Source organism: Oncorhynchus masou, chromosome 33, assembly GCF_036934945.1.
Source record: "Oncorhynchus masou masou isolate Uvic2021 chromosome 33, UVic_Omas_1.1, whole genome shotgun sequence".
NCBI lineage: Eukaryota > Metazoa > Chordata > Actinopteri > Salmoniformes > Salmonidae > Oncorhynchus > Oncorhynchus masou.
In genome coordinates this window covers 24,491,948-24,515,414 of record NC_088244.1, presented here as the reverse complement: position 1 = coordinate 24,515,414, position 23,467 = coordinate 24,491,948, and the positions used below count along the sequence as shown (strand labels likewise).

The 23,467-nt window shown below is 42.5% G+C and overlaps 1 protein-coding gene across 3 annotated transcripts; it reads left to right on the top strand.

Annotated features, from left to right (window-relative positions):
• Positions 1-419: 419 nt before the first annotated feature.
• LOC135528081 (acetyl-coenzyme A synthetase, cytoplasmic-like) lies at positions 420-22,196 on the top strand. 3 transcript variants are annotated; one of them, XM_064956869.1, is made up of 18 exons: positions 420-1,389; positions 2,181-2,376; positions 7,749-7,944; positions 8,530-8,602; positions 9,259-9,334; positions 9,549-9,660; positions 10,550-10,594; positions 13,323-13,460; positions 13,590-13,760; positions 15,511-15,644; positions 17,197-17,329; positions 17,888-17,944; positions 18,070-18,150; positions 18,340-18,448; positions 18,632-18,700; positions 19,004-19,180; positions 19,330-19,404; positions 19,562-22,196. In XM_064956869.1, the coding sequence occupies exons 1-18, from the start codon at positions 1,263-1,265 to the stop codon at positions 19,687-19,689; spliced, it is 2,097 nt and encodes a 698-aa protein (XP_064812941.1). In that variant the 5' UTR covers positions 420-1,262; the 3' UTR covers positions 19,690-22,196. The 3 variants fall into 3 exon arrangements, with proteins under 3 accessions (XP_064812941.1, XP_064812940.1, XP_064812942.1); XM_064956868.1 differs by having other exon boundaries at positions 10,547-10,594; XM_064956870.1 differs by lacking the exon at positions 10,550-10,594.
• The last annotated feature ends 1,271 nt before the right edge of the window (positions 22,197-23,467 follow it).

Genomic DNA, 23,467 nt, shown 5'->3' with positions numbered 1-23,467 from the left:
AATGTTTCAATACATAATTTGTGTAATTACTGTCATGTTATTAAATTGTTTTAATTGGCACCAGTTTCACTGTCTACTACACAGTGGTGACAACCTTCGAGTGGACTTAGGGCTATCAGTTATCTCCAGTGGCATCCTCTTTATGACCCCATTAACACAAAACACTGACTCCTGGAGATGCATACTTCACACACATGGTTGGGGCCAATAAGTAAGCATTTTCCTTTAACTCCACCTGTTGTTTACAAAGCATGTGACAAATAAAATGTGATATGCACACATACCCACACCTGATGAGAGGAAAGTTTATCAATAAAAATACCCTTTGGCTTTGGAGGTAGTGGAGGTATCTTTCAAACGTCTTTAATGGAATCGTCATCGTTCTCCTCAAATATGATTGGCTGCCGCTCCGCCCATTTTAGGGCCAACCGGAGTTCAGTTTACCGTCATTCCTCATGCGCTCTTTCTTCGCGTTGTCTCTGCCTTCAAAAGACATTTGGACGAAGTGCAGACCACTTCCACTTCAGGGAAAACGGATATTTTTCCAGATAAATATTTATTGTAGCTTAATTTGAATGGAAGAAGGCGCTATCAAGTCAAGTGGTGTCCAACCTACCACTTCAAACAGAACGGCCTCGTCTCGCTCTCAAGTCAATCGTTTACTACTTCCTTATAGTTATAGCAGCTAGATATTTTTTTACAAGGATTTGAACTCCAGCTAGCGGTCGGTCTAAGTTAGCTAGCTAACTGGAAACGCAGTTATTAACCTTCTTGAATAGCAGGAAGTGGTTTATGTTTTAAGCTATTTTCTAACGCTTTGAATAGCTGATGTCCCTAAAGTTAGCTAACTGCTATCTCGTTTCTGGTGGGTTCCACTGCCTGGAAATATTGCTTGGATTTGCAACCAGCTAAGTTAACGTTGGCTAATTTGACAGTTAGCCTCATTACCTCAGTTAATGTATTGTTTTCCTATGCATTAATCGAGATAGTCGACTTCTAAAGTGGCTAGGAGGCTAAAGAAGAATCCTTAAACAAGGAAGTCAGAATTAACTATGCCAGTTGTACCATTTGTTTTCAATACCATGCAGTGAGAGGGTGACTCACTTGAGGCTTTTTTTAAATTGCACGTAGTAGTTTGAGCTGCAGTGGGCACGAGCAAATAGCGCAATTTATCGTCAATACCATTCTTCGCAGTTTTGCCATCTTTTGTCTCGTATTTCGATAGTTAGGATAGATCGCAAGCCAGCTGACTGAAGGTCAAAATGATTCCAGACAAAGCACCGAAGGAGGACGTATTTCATGCAGGAGGAGACTTAAAGAAGGATGCTCATGTACCCAACTTTGAGAAGTACAAAGAACTCTACCTGAAATCTATTGAACATCCAGATGGTAGGTTTATTTACAAACACATTTAAATCAAATGGGATTAGTCACATGCGCCGAAAACAAGCGGTGTAGACCTTACAATTAAATACTTGCAAGCCCCAAACCAAAAATGCAGTTTAAAAAAAATACAAATACGAAATAAAGGTAACAAGTAGTTAAAGAGCAGCAGTCAAAAAACAAAAAAACAATAGCGAGATTATATACAGGGGGTACCGGTTAGTCGAGGTAATGTGTATGTAGGGTTATTAAAGTGACTATGCATATATAATAACGTAAAGGGGGGCGGCAATGTAATGTCTGGGTAGCCATTTGATTAGATGTTCAGGAGTCTTGTAGCTTGGAGGTAGACGCCTCTTGGATGTAGACTTGGAACTCCGGTACCACTTGCCGTGTGGTAGCAGAGCGAGCAGCCTATGGCTGGGGTGGCGTATCAAAGCCTTGTTCATGCAATACTTTTATTTCCACAAAACCTTTAATTTATACCAGCAGTAGGTCTTGTTTTACTTCAATCCCAAGTGTATAGATTTTGCCAGCATTTCTTTCACATGTCTATGCTAGTGTGCATGTAACTCTACTTGTCTTGCTTCATGTTTGCTTTTTTTCTGTAACATGGTTTAGACATTTAGGAAAATCTTACTTCGAAGCTTTCCAACAACTGTTAGCATGTTGAGGAAATGTGACTCAGGAAATGAATCTGACATTTGTGTGTTTTCTGGTGGTGGAGGATGATTGTCCCCATCAGTCACCTGTCATGTGTCATCATAATGGCCCTTCATTATGTTTCCTTATTCCAGAGTTCTGGGGTGACATTGCAAAAGACTTCTACTGGAAGTCGAAGCACACGGGCCAGTTCATGGACTACAACTTTGACGTGACAAAGGGGGAGATCTACATCAAGTGCATGGAGGGGGCCACCACCAATATCTGCTACAACGTCCTGGACTGTAACGTTCATGAGAGGGGGCTAGGGGACAAAGTGGCATTCTACTGGTGTGTGTCAAATCAAATCTTATGGGTCACATACACATGGTTAGCAGATGTTGTTTGCGAAATGCTTGTGACACTAGTTCTGACAGTGCAGCAATATCTATCAAGTAATCTTAACAATTCCAAAACTTTCTAATACACACATCTAAGTAATGGAATAAGAATATATAAATGTATGGATGAGCAATGACTGAGCGGCATAGGCAAGATGCAATAGATGGTATAAAATACAGTTTATACATATGAGATGAGTAATGCAAGATATGTAAACATTATTAAAGTGACTAGTAGTCCATTTAATGAAGTGGCCAATGACTTCAAGTCTGTATGTAGGCAGCAGCCAACACTGTGTTAGTGATGGCTGTTTAACAGTCTGATGGCCTGTGTATGTGTGAAAGGGGTTACGGAGGCTGTCAAAGCACGCTCTCCTTGGACATTGTCTGTTTCAGTGCTTGAGGAGATTGCTCCTCTGGAACAATTTGATGGAATGCTAGGACGGGAGGCTGAATGCTTCTACAATGATCCTTTGTCTCTGGTCTTGTCTGAAATGACTAGTGCTCAAGACCCCCACCCCCCTCTTATGTAAAGCCAGCCCCAGGTCAGCGATGTCCTCATAAATGAATAGTGAATCTATGAGGACGGATGGGCTTCTAGTGCTGGGTGGGTTATTTAGGGATGTGGTAGCTATTTGTGTGTTTTGTTGGTATGAGTGAATAGGAGAGCTTTGAAGTTGAGACACAATACACACATGCTCTTTGCTCACCCCATTAACCACACTAAACTAAGTCGCTCTGGATAAGAGCGTCTGCTAAATGACGTAAATGTAATGTAAATGTAATTTAGACCACAGGGAACTGACATGCTGCAGCTTTGATATGCTCTAGTCTCAAGTATTTGTCTTGTCTTGCAAATTGTTGTGCATTTACCAGTTAATGTCTAATGATGAACAGCATTGGGCCTACACTTGACTTTGACTGCGTAGGTTTACTCGGAGGTCTCAACTTAACTGATTTTAGAAAACTGACTTCTCACTACAGGAGATGTTCTTTCTCACTAGTAGCATTTTGAAGTGTATTCCTTGCCGACAGGCTAGTTATAACAGTTATTAAAGTTGCGAGAGATTTTGTATAACTTAGACATTTCTTAGTCCCATGTTGCTGTAGCGTAAAAGGCAATGCTCTCTGCAGTCTCTTCCAGTGCTCATGACTCAAGTGTGAATATCTGTCCTATCAGTTCCAATGTACTGTCAGCCATACCATTAGATTTGCCCTGCTACTTCTCAGCTTATTCAATCCATTGGATATGTCCTTTTCTTTATGAAGTTACTTTTTAGTCTCGCAATGTTGTAATAGGCAAGCTTTTTTTCTGGGGATTCCTTACTTTAGCTGTTTTGTCCCTAAAATGATCTCATTTGTATTATAAACTGGGTGGTTCGAGCCCTGAATGCTGATTTTGCTGAAAGCCGTGGTATATCAGACCGTATACCATGGGTATGACTAAACATTTTATTTTTACTGCTCTAGTTACATTGGTAACCAGTTTATAATAGAAATAAGGCACCTCGGTGGGGGGGTTGAGATATATGGGCAATATACCACGGCTAAGGGCTGTGTCTTAGCACTCCGTGTTGTCGTGCATGAGAACAGCCCCTAGTTTTGGTATATTGGCCATAAACCACACCCCCTCGGGCCTTATTGCTTAACTATAGTTTGTTTATTTAGTGCATGTGTAGGTAATAGGCAGGCCTGTGTTTTTGTCTCTCCTCTGCCAACCTCCACAACAGAGTTGGTGTCTTTGTCATCTGTACTTTGACATCTTAAACGTGAGTGGAAAGATTTTTTTTTTCTCTGCTGACTATTTATAGGAGTGTGTGTGTGTGTGTGTGTTTCGCCACACTCTGTCACCACCATAGAGAGGGGATCTGTTTGGATGACCTTGACCTACCAGCAATGGTGTAGTTTTCTGCCAATGAGCAGAATACAGCTCACAAACAAATCTAAAAGGGAGCAGTGGGCAGTCTCTAGTGAGAGATCCATGTTGTGTGAAAGCAGAGCTTTGCATGGGTATTTTCCTCCTCGCGCTCTTGCACATAAACCGTTGTGAGATAACCGTGGCCCTCTACAGTATCTGGGAGGCCTATTGTGTTGCACAATAGGAAAGACCAAACTGCCTTTCCTTTAGATTTCCCATTAGACACGGCTGTGTTTATATTAAGCAATGTGTGTCCTGGACTGGAGAGGAGAACTTGTGTTAATCTAAATGCTATTAAGTTTATCATAAGGCTATGTGCTGTTTGCTCAAATGCATTCGCTACCTCAAATGAGAAATCCATTCTTCTCTCTGGCAGAGTTACCTTGTTAATTTGAGTGCGAAAGTATGGCAGAGCAACAACACAATTAGTGATTGTTGTCCTTGGGTGGAATGTGGGCTGATTGGGTGAACTTGGTTAGAGTGAGTTTTGCTCTAATTTCTCAGCAGGCTCTAGGGGCTCTTGTTATTGGCCAGTGGGATAAGAGGGCCAACTGTGTAAGAAGGGACACAGTGCTTTAACCTCAGTCTAAGCCGTTGGGCGGGGGACTAAGCTAACATGGACTTGTTTTAAGATGGTCATACCATGGATGATTTAGGACCCCTTTTTATATATGATTTGATAAAATTGAATTGGAACTTTTACTACTATAGCCCATAGAAACACATTGCATAACACATTCATAAATGGCAAGAGACAGCCAAAAAATAAATTAGGAATTAGGTCTCTGTTCTATACCTAGGCGATGTATAAGAAAGCTCAGAAAATAGTTTTTGTATACATTTATCCCCTTATTTTTGTTGGCACAAATATACCTTCATTCTTCCATTCTTTTGTATGGGTTCCCTTCAGATGGGTCCTGTGACACTTGTGGGGGTGTAGAGCAAAACGGAGAACAACAACATGTTTGAGTCTCCCCTTTCCATAGAGTGGCCATAATAGTACTGTAGGCCAAACCGCTTGGATGTTAGACTTTTTCGTGAGAAGACTGATTTTCGGGATGTCTTATGGTCTAACAAACACCGCTGTAGCGCGGCCATAGACGGATGCTTTGGATTGAGACGTAGCCCATGCAATATCTCTCAAGCTGACATCTCTAGCTTAAACTGACGGTTTCTGAAGCAGATTTTTGTATTTTGATACTTAGATTGAAGCATGGTAGTCGATAGACTCTTAAGGATTAACAGAGGTACAATCATGCTCAGTAACCACTCCACCCCAAATTCTACCGTACGTGCGCACACTGCCATTTTAAGAGCTTGTCTTTAGTTTGCAAGTCATGCGTTTCTCGTTTTTAAAGGCGATTCTCAAGACGAGAACGATTCCATAGCTCAGGCGCATTGCTGAGTAAAGCAGAGAGCCACAATGTCACAGTTTATTACTTTAACTGTAGGCACATGAGATACTTAGCAAGAATTTATCCACCTTGAATATTAGCTTTGTGAGCATGTTAGTGTGTGCTTGAATGTTTTGAGTTTAAGTAGAAAACAGAGGTTTAGTATTACTCATATTCAGAATTTGTTTAGGGGGGATAACATCTACAGTGCCTTCAGAAAATATTCATACACCTTGACTTCCACATTTTTGTTGTTACACCCTGAATTCAAAATGGATTAAATAGTTGTTGTTTTTTCACACATCTACACAATAACCCATAATGACAGTGAACTTGTTTTTAGAAATGTTTGCAAATGTATTTCAAATTTAAATATCTTATTACATAAGTATTCACACCCCAAAGTTAATACTTTTGTAGAAGCACCTTTTGTCAGCGATTACAACTGTGAATCTTAAGAGCTTTCCAACCCTGGATTATACAACATTTGTCCATTTTATTCTTATTTAAAATTATTCAAGCGCTGTTAAGTTGATCATTGTTAGATGGCCATTGTCAAATCTTGCCATAGATTTTCAAAACAGTAACTAGGCTACTCAGGAACATTCAATGTCATCTTGGGAAGCAACTCCAGTGTATATTTGGCCTTGTGTTTTAGGTTATTGTCCTGCTGAAAGGTCAATTCATCTTCCAGTGTCTGTTGGAAAGCAGACTGAACCAGGTTTTCCTCTAGGATTTTGCCTGTGCTTAGCTGTATACCCATAACATGATGCAACCACCACCCTGCTTGAGTTAGGAAGGACACCTGTTAATTATTAACTTCACCATGCTCAAAGGGATATTCAGCGTCTGCTTTTTTTTATTTATTATTACACATCTATCAATCGGTGCCCTTCTTTGGAAGGCGTTGAAAAACCTTCCTGGTTGAATCTCTGCTTGAAATTCGCTACTCGATTGAGAGACCATAAAGATAATTGTTTGTGTGGTGTACAGTGATGGGGTAGTTATTCAAAAATCATGTTACCCTCTATTATTGAACATGGAATTGTTAGGGACAGTTTTACTCCACAGCATGATGCTGCCACTATCATGCTTCACTGTAAAGATGGTGCAAGGTTTCCTCCAGAAGTGATGCTTGACATTCAGGCATAAGAGTTCAATCTTGGCTTCATCAGACCAGAGAATCTTGAGAGTCCTTAAGTGCCTTTTGGCAAACTAAGTGGCTGTCTTGTGTGTCTTACTGAGGAGTGGCTTCTGTCTGGCCACTCTACCATAAAGGCCTGATTGGTGGAGTGCTGCAGAGATGGTTTTCCTTCTGGAAGATTCTCTGATCTCCACAGAGGAACTTTGGAGCTCTGTCAGTGACCATTGAGTTCTTTGTCACCTCCCAGACCAAGGCCCTTCTCCCCCGATTGCGGGGTTTGGCTGGGCAGCCAGCTCTAGGAAGAGTCTTGGTGGTTCAAAATTTCTTCCATTTTAAGAAAGCTGGAGGCCACTGTGTTGTCGGGCACCTTCATTTGCTGCAGACATTTTTTGGTAGCTTTCCCGAGATTTATGCCTCAACACAATCCTGTCTCGGAGCTCTACGGACAATTCCTTCGACCTCATGGCTTGGTTTTTGCTCTGACATGCACTGTCAAATGTGGGACCTTTATATAGACAGGTGTGTGCCATTCCAAATCATGTCCAATCAATTGAATTTACCACAGGTGGACTCCAAGTTGTAGAAACATCTCAAGGATGATCAATGGAAACAGGATGCACCTGAGCTCAATTTTGAATCTCATAGCAAAGGGTCTGAATACTTATGTAAATAAGGTATTTCTATTTTAAAGTTCTAAACCTGTTTTTGCTTTGTCAATATGGGGTATTGTGTGTAGATTGGGGATTTTATTTAGTTAATCCCTTTTAGAATGCGGCTGTAACGTAACTGTGGAATAAGAGAAGGCGTCTAAATGCTTTCAGAATGCAGTGCATCTCTGTATGATATCTATGTTGGTCCCCTTACAGGGAAGGGAACGAGCCTGGTGACGAGGTGACGGTGACATACAGAGAGCTCCTCCAGCAGGTTTGCCAGTTTGCCAATGTGCTCAAGTCCCAGGGGGTGAAGAAGGGTGACCGCGTGTCCATCTACATGCCAATGGTGGTGGAGCTGGTGGTGGCCATGCTGGCTTGTGTGCGCATCGGGGCTGTGCACTCAATCGTGGTGAATAACTGACAACCTACACTTAAACTGTCTGGATTAGGCCTGTTTAGTTTTGTCAAGATACTAGTATCCAAATCTATGGATAAGATACTAGTGGATCAAGATACTAGTATCTTGATACGATAGCAGATTTTCTGTGGCAAAAAAACAAAACACAAAGCAGACTTCATGATCCTTTAAAATCCTACTTTATGTAAAATAGTGTGTTCTATAGCTTGCGAAATAACAAGTGACTCTGGGTGACCATATGAGGCCGTTTTCCAACATTAGGACTGTTTTGCTCAAAATAAGTCTGCTTCATGTTTTAGTTTCCTTTTCTTCCTGACGTCATACTGGTATCATTGACAACCCTAAAACCTATAGACACATCATACCAGCCAGATTTATAAGTGCACTTCAGCGACCTTGAATTAGTAGGTTAAGTGGCTGTAATACCCATTTTGCCAGCTTTTTCCTCATAGACTTAGAAGGAACATATCTACCAACACCCTACATGGCAAACAGAATAGGCAAACACTTTAGAGTGCATTTGCACACAGTGCACAGTGTATTTGATGTGTGTATTTCTGTGTGTACACTATCCAGTTTGCAGGCTTTTCGGCAGAGTCGCTGTGCGAGAGGATCCTGGACTCCCAGTGCTCGTTGCTGATCACGGCCGGTGAGACTGCAAACTAAACTGCAGTAATAAAGAGACATTTATTAGATTGGATTACAGTTCCACAGATTATCCCCCGACCCCCTAATCCACAGTGTTAATTAGCGTGGCTTTGTACTCATCATAGTGAGTCCAGCCCACTGTACAGGCCTACTGCATCACTGTACAGCTTTGGATTTGGAGTGACGCTAATCGGATAACCACCATAACCTCTTTAGATGGTGACCCATTGTGAGTGACTGGGTGTGGTCCTGGGCAATTTTGGTCTATGGCTGAAGACTGTTACCAGGGGAATTAAGGGAATTAAAAACGTTGCACGTTAGCGACACCCGTTGGCTGCTGTTCAATTACACTAGAACCCAGACATGCATTCGTTTGACATCCTAAAACATTTTGGAGCTGAGCACGCAATGCTAAAATGTTTTGCCACATATGAATATAATCTAAGAAACATTCATTTTTGTCAGCGGATTTTAAAATATCAATATTAAGATTGTTCCCAGGTTGTGACAGGTTTATGCCAATGCAGTCAGACCGACAGTACCAGTGAAGTCCTGTCGATAGCAATCACTGCCATGCCTTTCTCTCTTTGATCGGTGTGCACCCTTTGACCTCATCCGTTCTGAACTCCCCCATCCCATCATACCCCCCTCTCTCAGATGGCTTCTACAGAGGAGATAAGCTAATCAACCTGAAGGTGATCGCTGACGACGCACTACAGAAATGCAGGGACAAGTAAGTACACACTTTCTATCTGACTAGCTAGTCGCGTATACAGACTTCTACTCTGTTTGCTAGATATTTACAACACATCCTTGCCGATAGATACCTGTATGTTTACTTGGAGAGGGTCATGCAGACTTTGTTCATGTGAATCACGACACTGTCCTTTTACTTTGTCTCTTCCTCTACTCTTTCACACTGCCCCACTCTCTTCTCCATCTGTCAGGAGTTTCCCAGTACAGAGGTGTATCATGCTTAAACACCTGTCCAAGGAGGTGGAGGCCAGTCCCCTCCGCTCTCAGTCTCCCCCTGCCAAGCGGCCCTGTCCTGACCTGCAGGTGAGACCACCAGAAAAAGCTCTCTCGCCCCACAGTCTCTCTACAGGGATCTATTCATTAGGGCACACCATAGGAAATTAAAAATGCAACGGAAATGAAAAATGGGTGTTTGTTATTGGACAATTTTTGTATTTTATTTTTTGACCCCTTCTCCCCGATTTTCGTGGTATCCAATTGGTAGTTAGTCTAGTCCCATCACAACAACTCCCCAACGGACTCGGGAGAGGAGAAGGTAGAGAACCATGCGTCCTCCGAAACACGACCCTGCCAAGCCACACTGCTTCTTGACATCCTGCTCTCTTAACCCGGAAGCCAGCCTCACCAATGCGTCGGCGGAAACACCGTACAACTGGCGACCGAAGTCGGCATGCATGCGCCTGGCCTGCGCGATTGGACAAGGACATCCCAGCCGGCCAAACTGTCCCCTAACCTGGACGATGCTGGGCCAATAGTGCGCCGCCTCATGGGTCTTCCGGTCACGGCCGGCTGCGAGACAGCCTGGGATCGAAACCGGGTCTTTCGTGACGCCTCTAGCACTGCAATGTGCCTTAGACCACTGTCCCTCCCTGTTAGTTTTTTTTCCCGGTTGGTGCCTAATGAATACGACCCCTGTGTTCATAGGGCAGGTTTAGGGCACCTTTAACATTTGCTACTGTTTAATTAATAAATACCTTATCACTTTAATGTTAACTCCCTACTATGTTTGTATTTCACGTATCTCCAGAAACAGTCAACACGTTTGGCTTTTTCTCTTTGATTTTGTGTACAATGAAAAGTGTAGATAGTCGGTACGGCTTTGTCTCGATGTCATGGTTCAAATGACATGAAGCCACCCCTTTTTATGTTTGTTCAAATAGGCCTAACCGTCTCCATTAACCCCTTCTAGCAGGAGAAACAGAAAGACAGAGTAAAGAAAATCCGTCCCGTCCCTCAGGTATTTCAGATTTCCCTGAGCTTGAATTCTCTCCATTTCTTGTCCTTTTCTTCTTAACACCTGTCTGATCTACTTGTCAACGGTAGGCTAACCCTAGGGGTGGATCGTGTTACACACCTGTCTGTCTGTCTGTGGTCTGCCAGCTCACACCGGTCAGGGGTCCCTTACCTGATCTCTGTCTCGCTTTAGGCTTTACTTTCGCCGTACATAAAGCTGCAATATGTAACTTTTTGGGCTACCTGACCAAATCCACATAGAAATGTGTGTTATAGATTTGTCACTATTTGGGAGCAAGTCTAAGAAGCGGTAGATGTGAGCTTTTTTGTGGCGGCAGGTAGCCTAATGGTTAGAGCATTGGGCCAGTAACCGAAAGGTGGAATCCCCGAGCTGACGAGGTAAATCTGTCGGTCTACCCCTGAACAGACAGTTAACCCACCGTTCCCCGGTAGGCCGTCATTGAAAATAAGAATTTGTTCTTAACTGACTTGCCTAGTTAAATAAAAAAATATTTCTATCCTTCCCGTTCTTATGTCGCTTTTGAGTCTTACTTTCAAACAGCTGAAAATACAATATTTTTGGTTATGGAAATTATATTTCACTGCTTGTATTGTCAAAAACTGAAATTAGGCAAACTATTAGAATTTTACCAACCAGGAAATGTCTGACCAATTTCTATGTAGTGCATCTTTAAGATGGTGATAAAGGTTTGACCTGAAAGAAACACTGTTTACGTTTACATGCACACTAATAATTCAACCTTAAACTGATGGCAGTTGGCAAATTATGCAATAGTCATGTAAACGCCTTACTCTGCTATCTTAATTGGCGTAAGGTCAAAATCGAAGTAAACATACGCCAATTTAAAACGTCTGATATTCTGAGCAATCTTTCGAATTATTAAGCCCTGTAAACACCGTAATTGGCGTTCCAGCGGTGTAGTTGATCGTTGCGTGTGGTAGCACCAGCCGAGCGAGCCAACCGCTTTAGTGTGAGTGAAGTGAGTTCATAACAACTGAATGTATGGGTCTTAGAAGTAGTTTTCACATGTCCGAACTGTGAATCAAATATGCTTCCCAAAAATAACATGTTTGCTGTGGTAGAACGTTTATTTTGATTGTGTTTTTTCTGCAGTGCCATCAAGTAGCCTGATTTCAGATGTGTCCATATAAACAGGATTGTTAAATAAATCATTATTCTTGCAAAGCATGTCAGCTTTTATTCAAATTATTATATTAATCTGACTATCCACAATAATTGCATTATTGTGTGCATGTAACCACACTCACTGAAGGATTAACAATGACTAAGGTTTCAGATAAGAGGTAATTGACCCCTGACTCCATGTAGATGTAATTGATCTCATACTGTAAGTGTGGTCTTTCATTTCATGTTTCAGATAATGTCTGTTTTTTTAAGTCTTATTGAGATTGTGCACCACTGTCAATATACACTCAGTTTATTAGGTACACCCATCTTGTACTGGGTCGGACCCTCATTTGCCTCCAGAACAACCCGAATTCTTTGGGGTGTGGAAATGTTGTTCAGTTGGTATCAAGGGACCTAACCTGTGCCAGGAAAACATTTCCCACACCATTACACCGCCAGCCTGTACCGGTGACAGCAGGCAGGATGGGGCCGTGGACTCGGGCTGCTTAAGCCAAATCCTGATTCTGCCATCAGCATGACGCAACAGGAACCAGGATTCGACCAGGACCGACTAGTTGCGCGTTCCGAGATGCAGTTCTGCACACCACTGTTGTACTACGCAGTTAATTGCCTTTTTATGGCCTGCCTGTTAGCTTGCGCAAATCTTGCCATTCTCCTTCGACCTCTCTCATCAACGAGCTGTTTTTGCCCACAGGACTGCTGCTGACTGGATGTTTTTTGTTTGTCGCGCCATTCTCGGTAAACCCTAGACACTGTTGTGCGTGAAAAGCCCAGGAGACTCGTCATTTCTGATACTGGAACGGGTGCACCTGGCACCAACAATCAGTTACTTAGGTCACTTGTTTGACCCATTCTATAACGTTCAATCAAATAGTAAGTAAATGCTCCGATGCCTGTCTGCCTGCTTTATATAGCAAGCCACGACCACTTGACTCATTGTATGTAGGAGTGAACCATTTTTGTGAACAGGTTGTTGTACCTAATAAACTGGCCACTGAGTGTATATCAATACATGTGCAACACTATCAATGTTATGCACATTTGGCATAGTTCAGAAAAAAATTTCAAAAAATGCAGGGCCCTACCCATATTTCTAGAACATCTGTTCTGTGTATTTCATTAGCCCCACCCATATAGTGACCTTTCACCCCTGAGAGCAGCATTTTAGGAGAGTAATTCTATTGAACTCTAGGAGTTAAAACATTTAACTTCTCTCACCATTGTTTCACAGACTGTTCAAGCGTAAACAACGCTGATTCACTTAGACTTCCCATAACCTTTTTATAGCTCTCGTATTTTGTCTTATTTGAGCATGTTTGATTTGAGCTAACATTCTCACTCCTGATTTAGGGATTAGAAACATTTACACGTTTCTTCCTACTGCTATCAATTAGGCTTGGTTGTTGCTCTTGACTGAATAGAATCAAAGTATGATTAGAGTTTGTTTTTTCCTATGATCGTTATCAGGATGTCTTGATGTGGTCTCTCTCGAGCTGTAAAAATGCAGGGTTCCATGTCATTGTGTGGTTTTTACCAGTGTGTGTGTGTGTGGTTCCGCCAGGTGCCGTGGAACCCTGAGGTGGATCAGTGCTGGCTCAGCCTGCTGAGTGGTGTGTCTGAGGAATGTGAACCAGAGTGGTGTGACTCTGAAGATCCCCTCTTCATCCTCTACACCAGCGGCTCCACTGGGAAACCCAAGGTACATATGCAGCAGTGGCACTCTGTTTCTAACTCCCTTTCTCTCTTCTCTCGGTTTGATATAGATTTATCCACTCTGTCTTCACATACTTGTAAATGCTGCTGTGGTGATCATGTGTCTTGTAATCAGGGTGTGCTGCACACGATCGGTGGCTATATGCTCTACGTGGCCACCACCTTCAAACTGGTGTTTGACTACCATCCTGAGGATGTGTACTGGTGCACGGCCGACATCGGCTGGATCACGGGCCACTCCTACATCACCTACGGGCCCCTGGCTAACGGGGCCACCAGTGTCCTGGTGAGTGGATGGCCACAGGCTTAATACTGTCATTTAGAGGAGGAAGAGGGCTGTCTGAAATGGAACCATATTCTGTTTGGAATCTGGTCTAAAGTAGTGCACTATATATAAGGAAATAGGGCCCTGGTCTAAAATAGTGCACTATATAGTTGAAGTCGGAACTCCATAAATTTCGTTTTAAGAAATTATATAGTTTTGGCAAGTCGGTTAGGACATCTACATTGTGCATGACACATGTAATTTTTCCAACAATTGTTTACAGAGATTATTTCACTTATAATTCACAATTCTAGTGGATCTGAAGTTTACATACACTAAGTTGACTGCCTTTTAAACAGCTTGGGAAATTCCAGAAAATGTAATGGCTTTAGAAGCTTCTGATAATTGACATCATTTGAGTCAATTGGAGGTGTACCTGTAGATGTATTTCAAGGCCTACCTTCAAACTCAGTGCCTCTTTGCTTGACATCATGGGAAAATCAAAACAAATCAGCCAAGACATCAGGAAAAAAAACTAGACCTCAAGAGACGCGTTCTGTCTCCTAGAGATGAACGTACTTTGGTGCGAAAAGTGCAAATCAATCCCAGAACAACAGCAATCGACCTTGTGAAGATGCTGGAGGAAACAGGTACAAAAGTATCTATATTCATAGTGAAACGAGTTCTATATTGACATAACCTGAAAGGCCACTCAGAAAGGAAGATGCCACTGCTCCAAAACCGCCATTAAAAAAGCCAGACTACGGTTTGCAACTGCACATGGGGACAAAGTTCCTACTTTTTGGAGAAATGTCCTCTGGTCTGATGAAACAAAAATAGAACTGTTTAGCCATAAATACCGTCATTATGTTTGGAGGAAAAAGGGGGAGGCTTGCAGGCCAAAGAACACCATCCCAACCGTGAAGCACGGGGGTGGCAGCATCATGTTGTGGGGGTGCTTTGCTGCAGGAGGAACTGGTGTACTTCACAAAATAGATGGCATCATGAGGTAGGAAAATTGTGGATATATTGAAGCAACAAGACATCAGTCAGGAAGTTGAAGCTTGGCTGCAAATGGGTCTTCCAAATGGACAATGACCCCAAGCATACTTCCAAAGTTGTGGCAAAATGGCTTAAGGACAGCAAAGTCATAAAAGCTGAAATAAATCATTCTCTCCTATTATTCTGACATTTCACATTCTTAAAATAAAGTGGTGATCCTAAGTGACCCAAGATGGGGACTTTTTACTAGAATTAAATGTCAGGAATTGTGAAACAGAGTTTAAATGTATTTGGCTAAGGTGTATGTAAACTTCCCACTTCAACTGTATATAGGGTCCTGGTCTGAAGTTGTGATATATATTAGGGTGCTCTTTGAGACACACCCAGAGTATTTTTATGATTACATGTGATAAACTTGTCATTGATATATTGAAAGAATGCTTTACAATGTTGTGCAACAGGACTTCATAATGTCGTATGACCTTCAATGTTTCTAAAACGTCCATAGTCCATTTGGACAAATGTTAGAGATTTGTTTTATAACCAAGTCATGGTTTTATTGACTAATATCATAAAGCGACTCATAAAAGTGTGTGTGTGTGTGTGTGTGTGTGTAAACAGGAGGGGAAGATGGAAGGGGATATTATTTTCTACCTCTACTTCCTCCTGTAGTTCAGACAGCGAATGATGACTTATGTTATGATCATGAGGTTGTGTTTACACCATCTGCCTCTGGCTCGGTTTTGATGTGAATTTGATACATGTTCAGTTCGAGGGTCTGCCCACCTATCCGGACGTCAGCCGCATGTGGGAGATAGTCGACAAGTACCAAGTCACCAAGTTCTACACGGCGCCCACAGCCATCCGCCTCCTCATGAAGTATGGGAGCGAGCCCGTCCAGAAGTGAGTCTCCACACTCTTGGCTCATTCAGCCTGTTCCTCACCAGGATTGTGTTCATTAGGGCACACTGTAACAAAACTGTTCAAATTGGACAGTACCTCCTTATTTGACCCTGTTTTTTAAGTTCTATCCTGTTGAACATGACCTAGGCTTGAGTATGATGGGGCTTCATAGTACAGAAGAAGCATTCCTGTATCTCCAGATTGAGTTCTCCATCTTTTTATATTATAATTGAATCCACTAGAGTCTAAGCTGGGGGGGTTCTACTAAACTATATGGAATTGGTTTAAGATGGTCATACCAAGAATCATTTAGCTATTTGAGTTTATGGACCCCTTAAGGCTGTGGTCACCAACAGCCTGTTGACTGGTCTATCTCCAAGGCATTCCTAACATTTCTATTAAAAAAACAACGATACACCTTTTTTATTTGTCCCGGGCTGTTGGCAGTAGGTGCACCCGTTTCAGCTGCTCTGCGTGCCGGGTAGGCAGCTTTTTGAACCATTTCATGTCTGAAGTTACGAACTCTGCCTTTCCTGGGGGGTGCACTATAGGCCTTCCACTGGCCAATCGGATGGCTCAGACTACCGTGTCTGCAGTAACGTAGCAGGTGTAAAAGAAAGCTACAGCAAAGTTGATACTGTGAGATTTCTAATCTCTTTAAACCATTACTAGAGCGAGGCTGGCAACAAATACAGCAAAGAGTTGCTGGTTTTGAGTTTAAGGTTTTACTCGGCACTGTCAGCTTCATACATGGATAAACGGACATTCCCAAACACAATCTAAAGGAAGTTTGTTCTGAAGTGTCCTATATCTGAGAGAGATCAGAAATATTTAACTAAACTTTCTAATCTCCATATTTACTCAACTGGTCCTGCGGGACCTTCAGACGAGGCTTGTGGGTGTCCTAGAGCAAAAAAGACGACGTACGTGTTCAAGAGATTCACCTTTCCACGGGGTCATATTAGTGTGTAGCCCAAACTGTTCAGATGCTACAGACAGAAGTTGGCAGATTGGATATACCAACTTCAGACAAGTCCTATGACTCTTGTGCGGGTTGTAGAGCAAAACAGAGAACACCGTCTTTCCATAGCCCGAAAATCGGGATGTCTCGGTTTCTTTGCTTGACAAAAACATCTCTAGCTTTGCCACCTTTCACAGCAGATGTGTAAGGCTGACATCGGCGGATGCAGTGGATTGAGATGCAGACCATGTTAAAACACATCTTTAGCTTAAACTGACAGATTCTGATGGATTTTTGTATTATGCTCATTAGATTTCCAAGGAGCCATGTTACCATGACCTGGATACAGCCCTTAGCTGTGGTATATTGGCAATATTCCCGAAAACCTCAGAGGTGCCTTATTGCTATTATAAACTGGTTACCAGTGTAATTAGAGCGGTAAAAATACATGTTTTCAGGGCTTAAACCACCCTGTTTATAAACTTAGTATATGTATATATGTGTTTTGTTTTTTGTTTCGTCCTTTTTTCTGAGGCTATGGGGGTGTCTGTTAACCCTTTCCCTCTCTGTGTGTGTGTGTGTGTGTGTCAGGTACAAGCGGGATTCTCTGAAGGTGCTGGGGACGGTGGGGGAGCCCATCAACCCGGAGGCGTGGCAGTGGTACTACAGCGTGGTGGGGGAGAAGAGGTGCCCCGTGGTCGACACCTTCTGGCAGACTGAGACCGTCAGCAGTTTATTCTTTTTAATGAATTTAAGATTAACACACATCAAAACGTAATGTTACTGAATAGATTTTATTGAATAGAGTAGCTGCATTGCCGAATTCTCTTGACTCTACTTCACGCGCATTTTTTTTTTGTCCCCTGTGGCGATGATCGGTCTTTGACTTGCGTAGCCTACAAACTTCAACGTGTACCGAAGACATGATCGTTTTGTACAACAAACTTCAATGTTCTTAGTTACAACAGACAGAAATAGCCTACATCCTAATATATTTTTGTAGTGTTGGTTCAAATCACTGTTGGCTTTTATTTCAGCTGTTCATAAATAAGGCAGAGATGTAGGTTACATATATCATGTTGATCAAAAAATGTCAATGTGATTTGGTTCTTTAGCTCTGGGTAAGATGCTTCCTGTGGGGGCGGAATGGGGCGTTTACCTTCGGTCACGCAGTCTGTCTTGATTCAATACGTTAAAGACATGGATGAGTTTTTTTGAATGGAGATCTTTCTGTAACTATTTCTGTTCTGACTGAATCTCTTCCCATTGGCTTCTGTCTCAGGGTGGCCACGTGTTGACTCCTCTACCTGCTGCCACGCCCATGAAGCCTGGCTCTGCTGTAAGTGTTGTTATATTGACAGTATCAACTTCCCCATTTCTGCTCACTGAGATGCTCGCTCCCTCCCTGTCATCATGTGGGATAAGTTGGTCTAAATTGCCGGTCTTTTCCATTTTCTCCACCAGACGTTTCCTTTCTTTGGAGTTGTCCCTGCCATTTTGAATGAGTCTGGGGAGGAGCTTGAGGGACCAAGCGAGGGTTACCTGGTAAGACAACGGGAGCAATTGGTTATCCAGAAGTTTATGTAGAGATCTACCCAGTACTAAACATTAGATTAATTCTCACTCCAATATGCAATATTCTCACTGCAGTATGCTGTCGGCTGTCTATATTTGATGAAGTGGATCTTCACTGCTTGTTTGACTTTGGACATCCTTGCTTCTTATCCCCCTCAGGTGTTCAAACAGCCCTGGCCAGGAGTCATGAGGACTGTGTTTGGGAACCACCAGAGGTTTGAGACCACCTACTTCGAGCAATTCCCAGGATACTACGTCACTGGTGATGGTAAGATGCGTCTAACATCCTGAGCACCATTAATGACTGACGTTTTGTAGAATAACTCACATTTACCATATGTATTCTCTGAGTCTCATTATGTCATGGACAGTGCGTTTTTGTGTATACTAAATCAAGACCCTCTGTTGTTGACATGGAAACCACATTAATGTGTTGCTGTTTCCCCCCCAGGTTGCCGTAGAGATAAGGATGGGTATTACTGGATCACAGGGAGGATAGATGACATGTTGAATGTCTCAGGTGAGCACTTCCATCAGCTGGAGCTCTGTGAAATGTGATGTACAGTGTGTTGGAGTTGTCTGTACTGTAAGGTCTCTTGTCCTGTCATCTGCACTACTGCTAGTATAGTGCTCTAACAGGTTCATTTATCTTGAGCTGGGGAAGGTATAGGACTACCACTACTAGGGCGCTGTCTGCTGTTGTGAAATATTAAAGGTTGTCTTGTCATGGTGCATGTAAGAACCTTCTCTAACTTGTGATTTACAGTAGAGATCAGTGGACTGTTGTACTATATGATAATCCTATGGGTTGTGTGTACATCAGGTCACCTGCTGAGCACGGCAGAAGTGGAGTCGGCCCTGGTGGAGCACGAGGCGGTGGTCGAGGCAGCGGTAGTTAGCAGGCCGCACCCTGTCAAAGGGGAGAGTCTCTACTGCTTCGTCACGCTTACCGACGGAGTCAGCTTCAGCCGCACCCTGGAGGCCCAGTTAAAGAAACAAGGTACGTTTGTGTTTTATCTGTGTAAAGCCAACTACAGTACTGTCACTGAACATGAAGGGGATTGTCCTACACTGGCTGCATGCATCCCACACCGACAATATGTTTCTGTATTGGAGCTGATGACTAATGCTGTTTATCTGCTTTGACAGTGAGAGAGAAGATTGGTGCCATTGCCACTCCAGACTTTATACAGAATGCCCCAGGCCTTCCCAAGACCAGATCAGGTGAGAGTGTACCTTGGTTATGATTTTATTCTGTACGAACATGGTTTTGAATGTGAATGTGAATAACATTTTCCACTATGGCTTGATTTGAAAGGTATTTTGAATGAGAGCTGGTAACTTCATTAGTGACTGCCTTTCCTCCCCCCTCTGTGTACAGGTAAGATCATGCGGCGTGTGCTACGTAAGATTGCCCGTAACGAGCGAGACCTGGGCGACGTGTCCACGCTAGCCGACTCCTCTGTCATCGAACTGCTCTTCCAGAACCACTGCTGTGGCGCAATGTGAGCTCACAACTACAGAGGCCACAGTACCCTGACACTCTTACCGAGGCTGAACAGGGAGGACGAGGAGCAGGGAGGACGAGGAGCAGAAGGAGATGTATAAATGTAACTGTAGAGCCTTCACTGTGGGACTCGAGCCAACACTTGGGTTAAAGAAACACAACAAAATCCCTCTAGTTTGTCAGCAGTTCAGTTCTCCCCTCTTGAGTACACTTAATGTACTATTAGATTCAAACGTTTTTTTTTCTTCATTTTAACTATGTACACTTGTTATTTTTGTCCTTTTTATTTCATTGCCGTTTGACAAAGGATTGCTATGCATGTTTGTCTGCACGCTTGAAATGTTGTAAGTTTTTGAGATGCATTTTCCACTCCAGCTTTGTCTTCTAGAGGCAGAGGGGGCTTGTGTACTAGCAGAACTGCACTGAACACTCCTCTTTCCTCTGTTTAGACTGGATTGATTGTATTAGAAATAAATCCAAGATCCCCCTTTGAAGAAATAGATGAAGGATAACTGAAGCCTTCATAAACCCTTTTATATGGCCTATGTCATTCACCAGCAACTGTCATGCTATTTCAGAGGGTCTGACAGGTAATGCCACACTTGGCATAGATTCAAGGACCCCCCCCCCCCCCTTGCCCTCAGAACAGCCTCAATTCGTTGGGGCATAAACTCTACAAGGTGTCGCAAGCGTTCCACAGCTTTCACCTGGTCAGTCTGTCATGGAAAGAGCAGGTGTTTCTAATGTTTTGTAACTCAGTGTATATGATTTGTGAATAACTGATTTAGTCCTTGTAAAGGATTTCAAGAATTCATAAGTTGTTTAAAGTGGGACCAAACATAACATGTAAGACCTGTTTAAATTTATTCTAGTATTTTAAATAGTTTAAGAAATATCATTGTGTTCATGTGCCAACATTTAAAAAAGAAACATTTTTAACAGTAAGCTATTTGTTTTGAAAGCATTTGTCTGTATTATGTCACATGTTTTTCAGTTTTCTTTTTGTTGCCCCTTTGTATCAAAGTGACATGCAATAACAGTAAATGGACTGACTGATCTGATCTGGGGGTTTTTTGGGGGGGGATATTAACCTGGGTTCTGGGCACCACATGGTAGAAAACAAACCAACAGGGGGAGACTACTTGGACTTTTCTATTTTCTGTTAAACTTTTCAAAATGTTTTCCATTGCATGTTCTAATGAGTACAACTCTGTGCTGGGCATGTTGGAGCGCTGTGATCATTCTACTCATTCAGTTGCATCTCATCTCACACCTTTGCAGTTCTTCTTGACCTTTCCTACGTTTCCAGTAGATGGTGCTATTGTTATACAAGACCTACAGTATACTGTGTTCAGTTATTAGCTAGAATCCTTAGTTTCTACATCTGTTTTTCATCATGAATTAATTATGCATATATCCACTGTTTCTTGAAAAAGATATCTAAATGCTTCATGGGCTTAGTGTAACTGGCATACACCATCAGAACCTTGTAAGCTTGTTTTACTCCAATGTTTGTAAACAAACAATATATGGGCTCAAAACATGGTTAAATTGTAATATCAAGGATGGTCAGACATTGCAGCCATAGTGCTCTCTATGAATTTGAGTGGTTCCATTTCTCCAGGCCCATCCCTCAACTTTTACAGAAACAAAGGCTCTTGACTGCTTTGTTATTGTTTCAATTAAGAACTCTAGTTTTAAAGAACAGGATCTTTGGGTATATGACATAAAGAAGGATCGAGTCCTGTAGTGGCCAAAAGGCCATGTTAGCATTGGCAACACTGTTGAATACTTCCACCATTTTAGTGTAGTCATTGGGTGGGACTTCCAATTTCATTGGCTGGTGACCCTGTTGGGGCATGTCCAACCGTGTCATCAGGAGGGATCAGCCAAACGTGAAGAAGATAATTGACTACCTCGAAATGGAAATAGCCTCTATGGCACTGCCCGTGCTGTCACAAACGCTATAATGGCACAGATACAAAGACGAGTCCGCTATGTAGTATCTGACTGAACATGACATGAGTCGATGTATCCTGAATCAGAATACTCTAGGTAGGAGACAGGAATACCCCTGACACCATACCTCCCTAATCAGCCTTACTGCTTTATGCTACGCTGACTGGGGACTTCTTCATCTTGGAGATAATTGACATTTGTCTGCAATAATTGGCATTCTTTTTTCAAGATCACTTGGATACATAAGATGAGTAAACCAGTCCTTAATCTTTCCCTGTTGTTTTGTGTCGCATCCATTTTTCTGGTCATTTGACTGAATCATAAAAGAGTCTAATATTGTAAAGTGTGAATGTATTGAAGGATATGCTACTGCTGTAAATTAAGTAATTGTGTGTGTGCTGTCTGGCTTGCTTATATAATTGAGATGTAGCTGACCCGTTATTGTTTTGTATTGTTTGTTCATGCTCTGTTTCATCAACGGCCTATTTAACTGGAAGCCACCAGCCAGTATCCTGTAGAGTTGAAGATGAATAAATATATTAATGATCCACTCCCTCTTCATTGTGTTCTACTCACTGATTGATTTCTTCTCAGATTTCTCCTAGAATGGAACCTGCCTGCTGTTTAAGTGGAACCAGCACCACCCTCAAGATGGCAGTGATAGAGCATAGATAAGACTTAGTAACTATAGTAGTATCCTTTGGCATTGTGTGTAGACTGGAGAGAGGGTATACTCCACAGGAGGTTGGTGGCAACTTAATTAGTGAGGACAGGCTTGTATTGTCTGGAGTGCAATAAGTGGAATGCTATCAAATACATGTGGTTTCCATGTGTTTGATACCATTCCATTTGCTCCATCCCAGCCTTTATTGTGAGCCGTTCTCTCAGTAGCCTCCACTGAACTCTAGCTATGACTATATAGATTTCTATTTAATGAAGTACGTGCTTATCTAGTATAGGAAATTGATACGCACTTGTATGATGTTGATCGGTAACATGAACCATTTGCTGGCCATGGGGATGGCTGGGACGGAATAATTGATGAAGTTGTTATTGGTTTTGGGGTAGAGGCTGGTGATGCTGGACTGTATGTATTCATTGTATTCATGTCCAGCAGCATGTGTTCATTATATATAGCTGGCTCCCTTCTTCCAGCTCAGTTTTGCTCAGGGACATGAACAGCCCCAATGACGCTGTGGTCATACATCAATGAGACAGGTGAAGCAAAGGGGTTTGTCCTCATGTTTTGGTGAGGTTTGTGTGTGAGAGAGAGTGGCTGGGAGACCACATGATGTGTCAGGTTATTGTATGTCCAGGTCACCAAAATCCATACCTAGCTAGTTCACAGTATCGGACCTACGGTATGTGCCTCTATGCTTTGTCCTCTTTTTAGCATTCCCTCCACACATAAAACCTGAGCACCCCCAGGCTTGCATCTGAAATGGCACACTATTCCCTATATAGTGCACTACTTTTGACCAGGGCCGATATGGCTCTGGTCAAAAGTAGTGCACTATATAGGGAATAGGGTGCAATTTTGGACACAGATCCAGATTGATCCATTCATCAGTAGGTTCATCTTCTCAACCCTCCTCTGGTGATAGATACAGTCTATTCAGGTCAGTAATAGTAGACCCTGGCCAGCCAGTCAAATGGCCAACTTGCAGTTTATTTAATGGGAGGAGGCTGGTCTTGTCTGTGCTGTAGTCTGGGTAGGAAGGGCAGCTCCACTGAGACAGGATTTAAATCATAGGACACTCAGTCTCACGGTGTGAGTGTGCGGACATTCGTTTCTCTGTGTGTTTCTGTACTTGCGTGTGT

What these genes read in the sequence shown, in the direction of transcription:
- LOC135528081 (XM_064956868.1), top strand. Translation starts at nt 1,263, where the DNA reads ATGATTCCAGACAAAGCACCGAAGGAGGACGTATTTCATGCAGGAGGA. An exon ending in GGGCTGTGCACTCAATCGTG is followed by an intron (nt 7,945 to 8,529) that starts GTGAATAACTGA and finishes TACACTATCCAG; the next exon opens with TTTGCAGGCTTTTCGGCAGA. An exon ending in GGCCCTGTCCTGACCTGCAG is followed by an intron (nt 9,661 to 10,546) that starts GTGAGACCACCA and finishes AACCCCTTCTAG; the next exon opens with CAGGAGAAACAGAAAGACAG.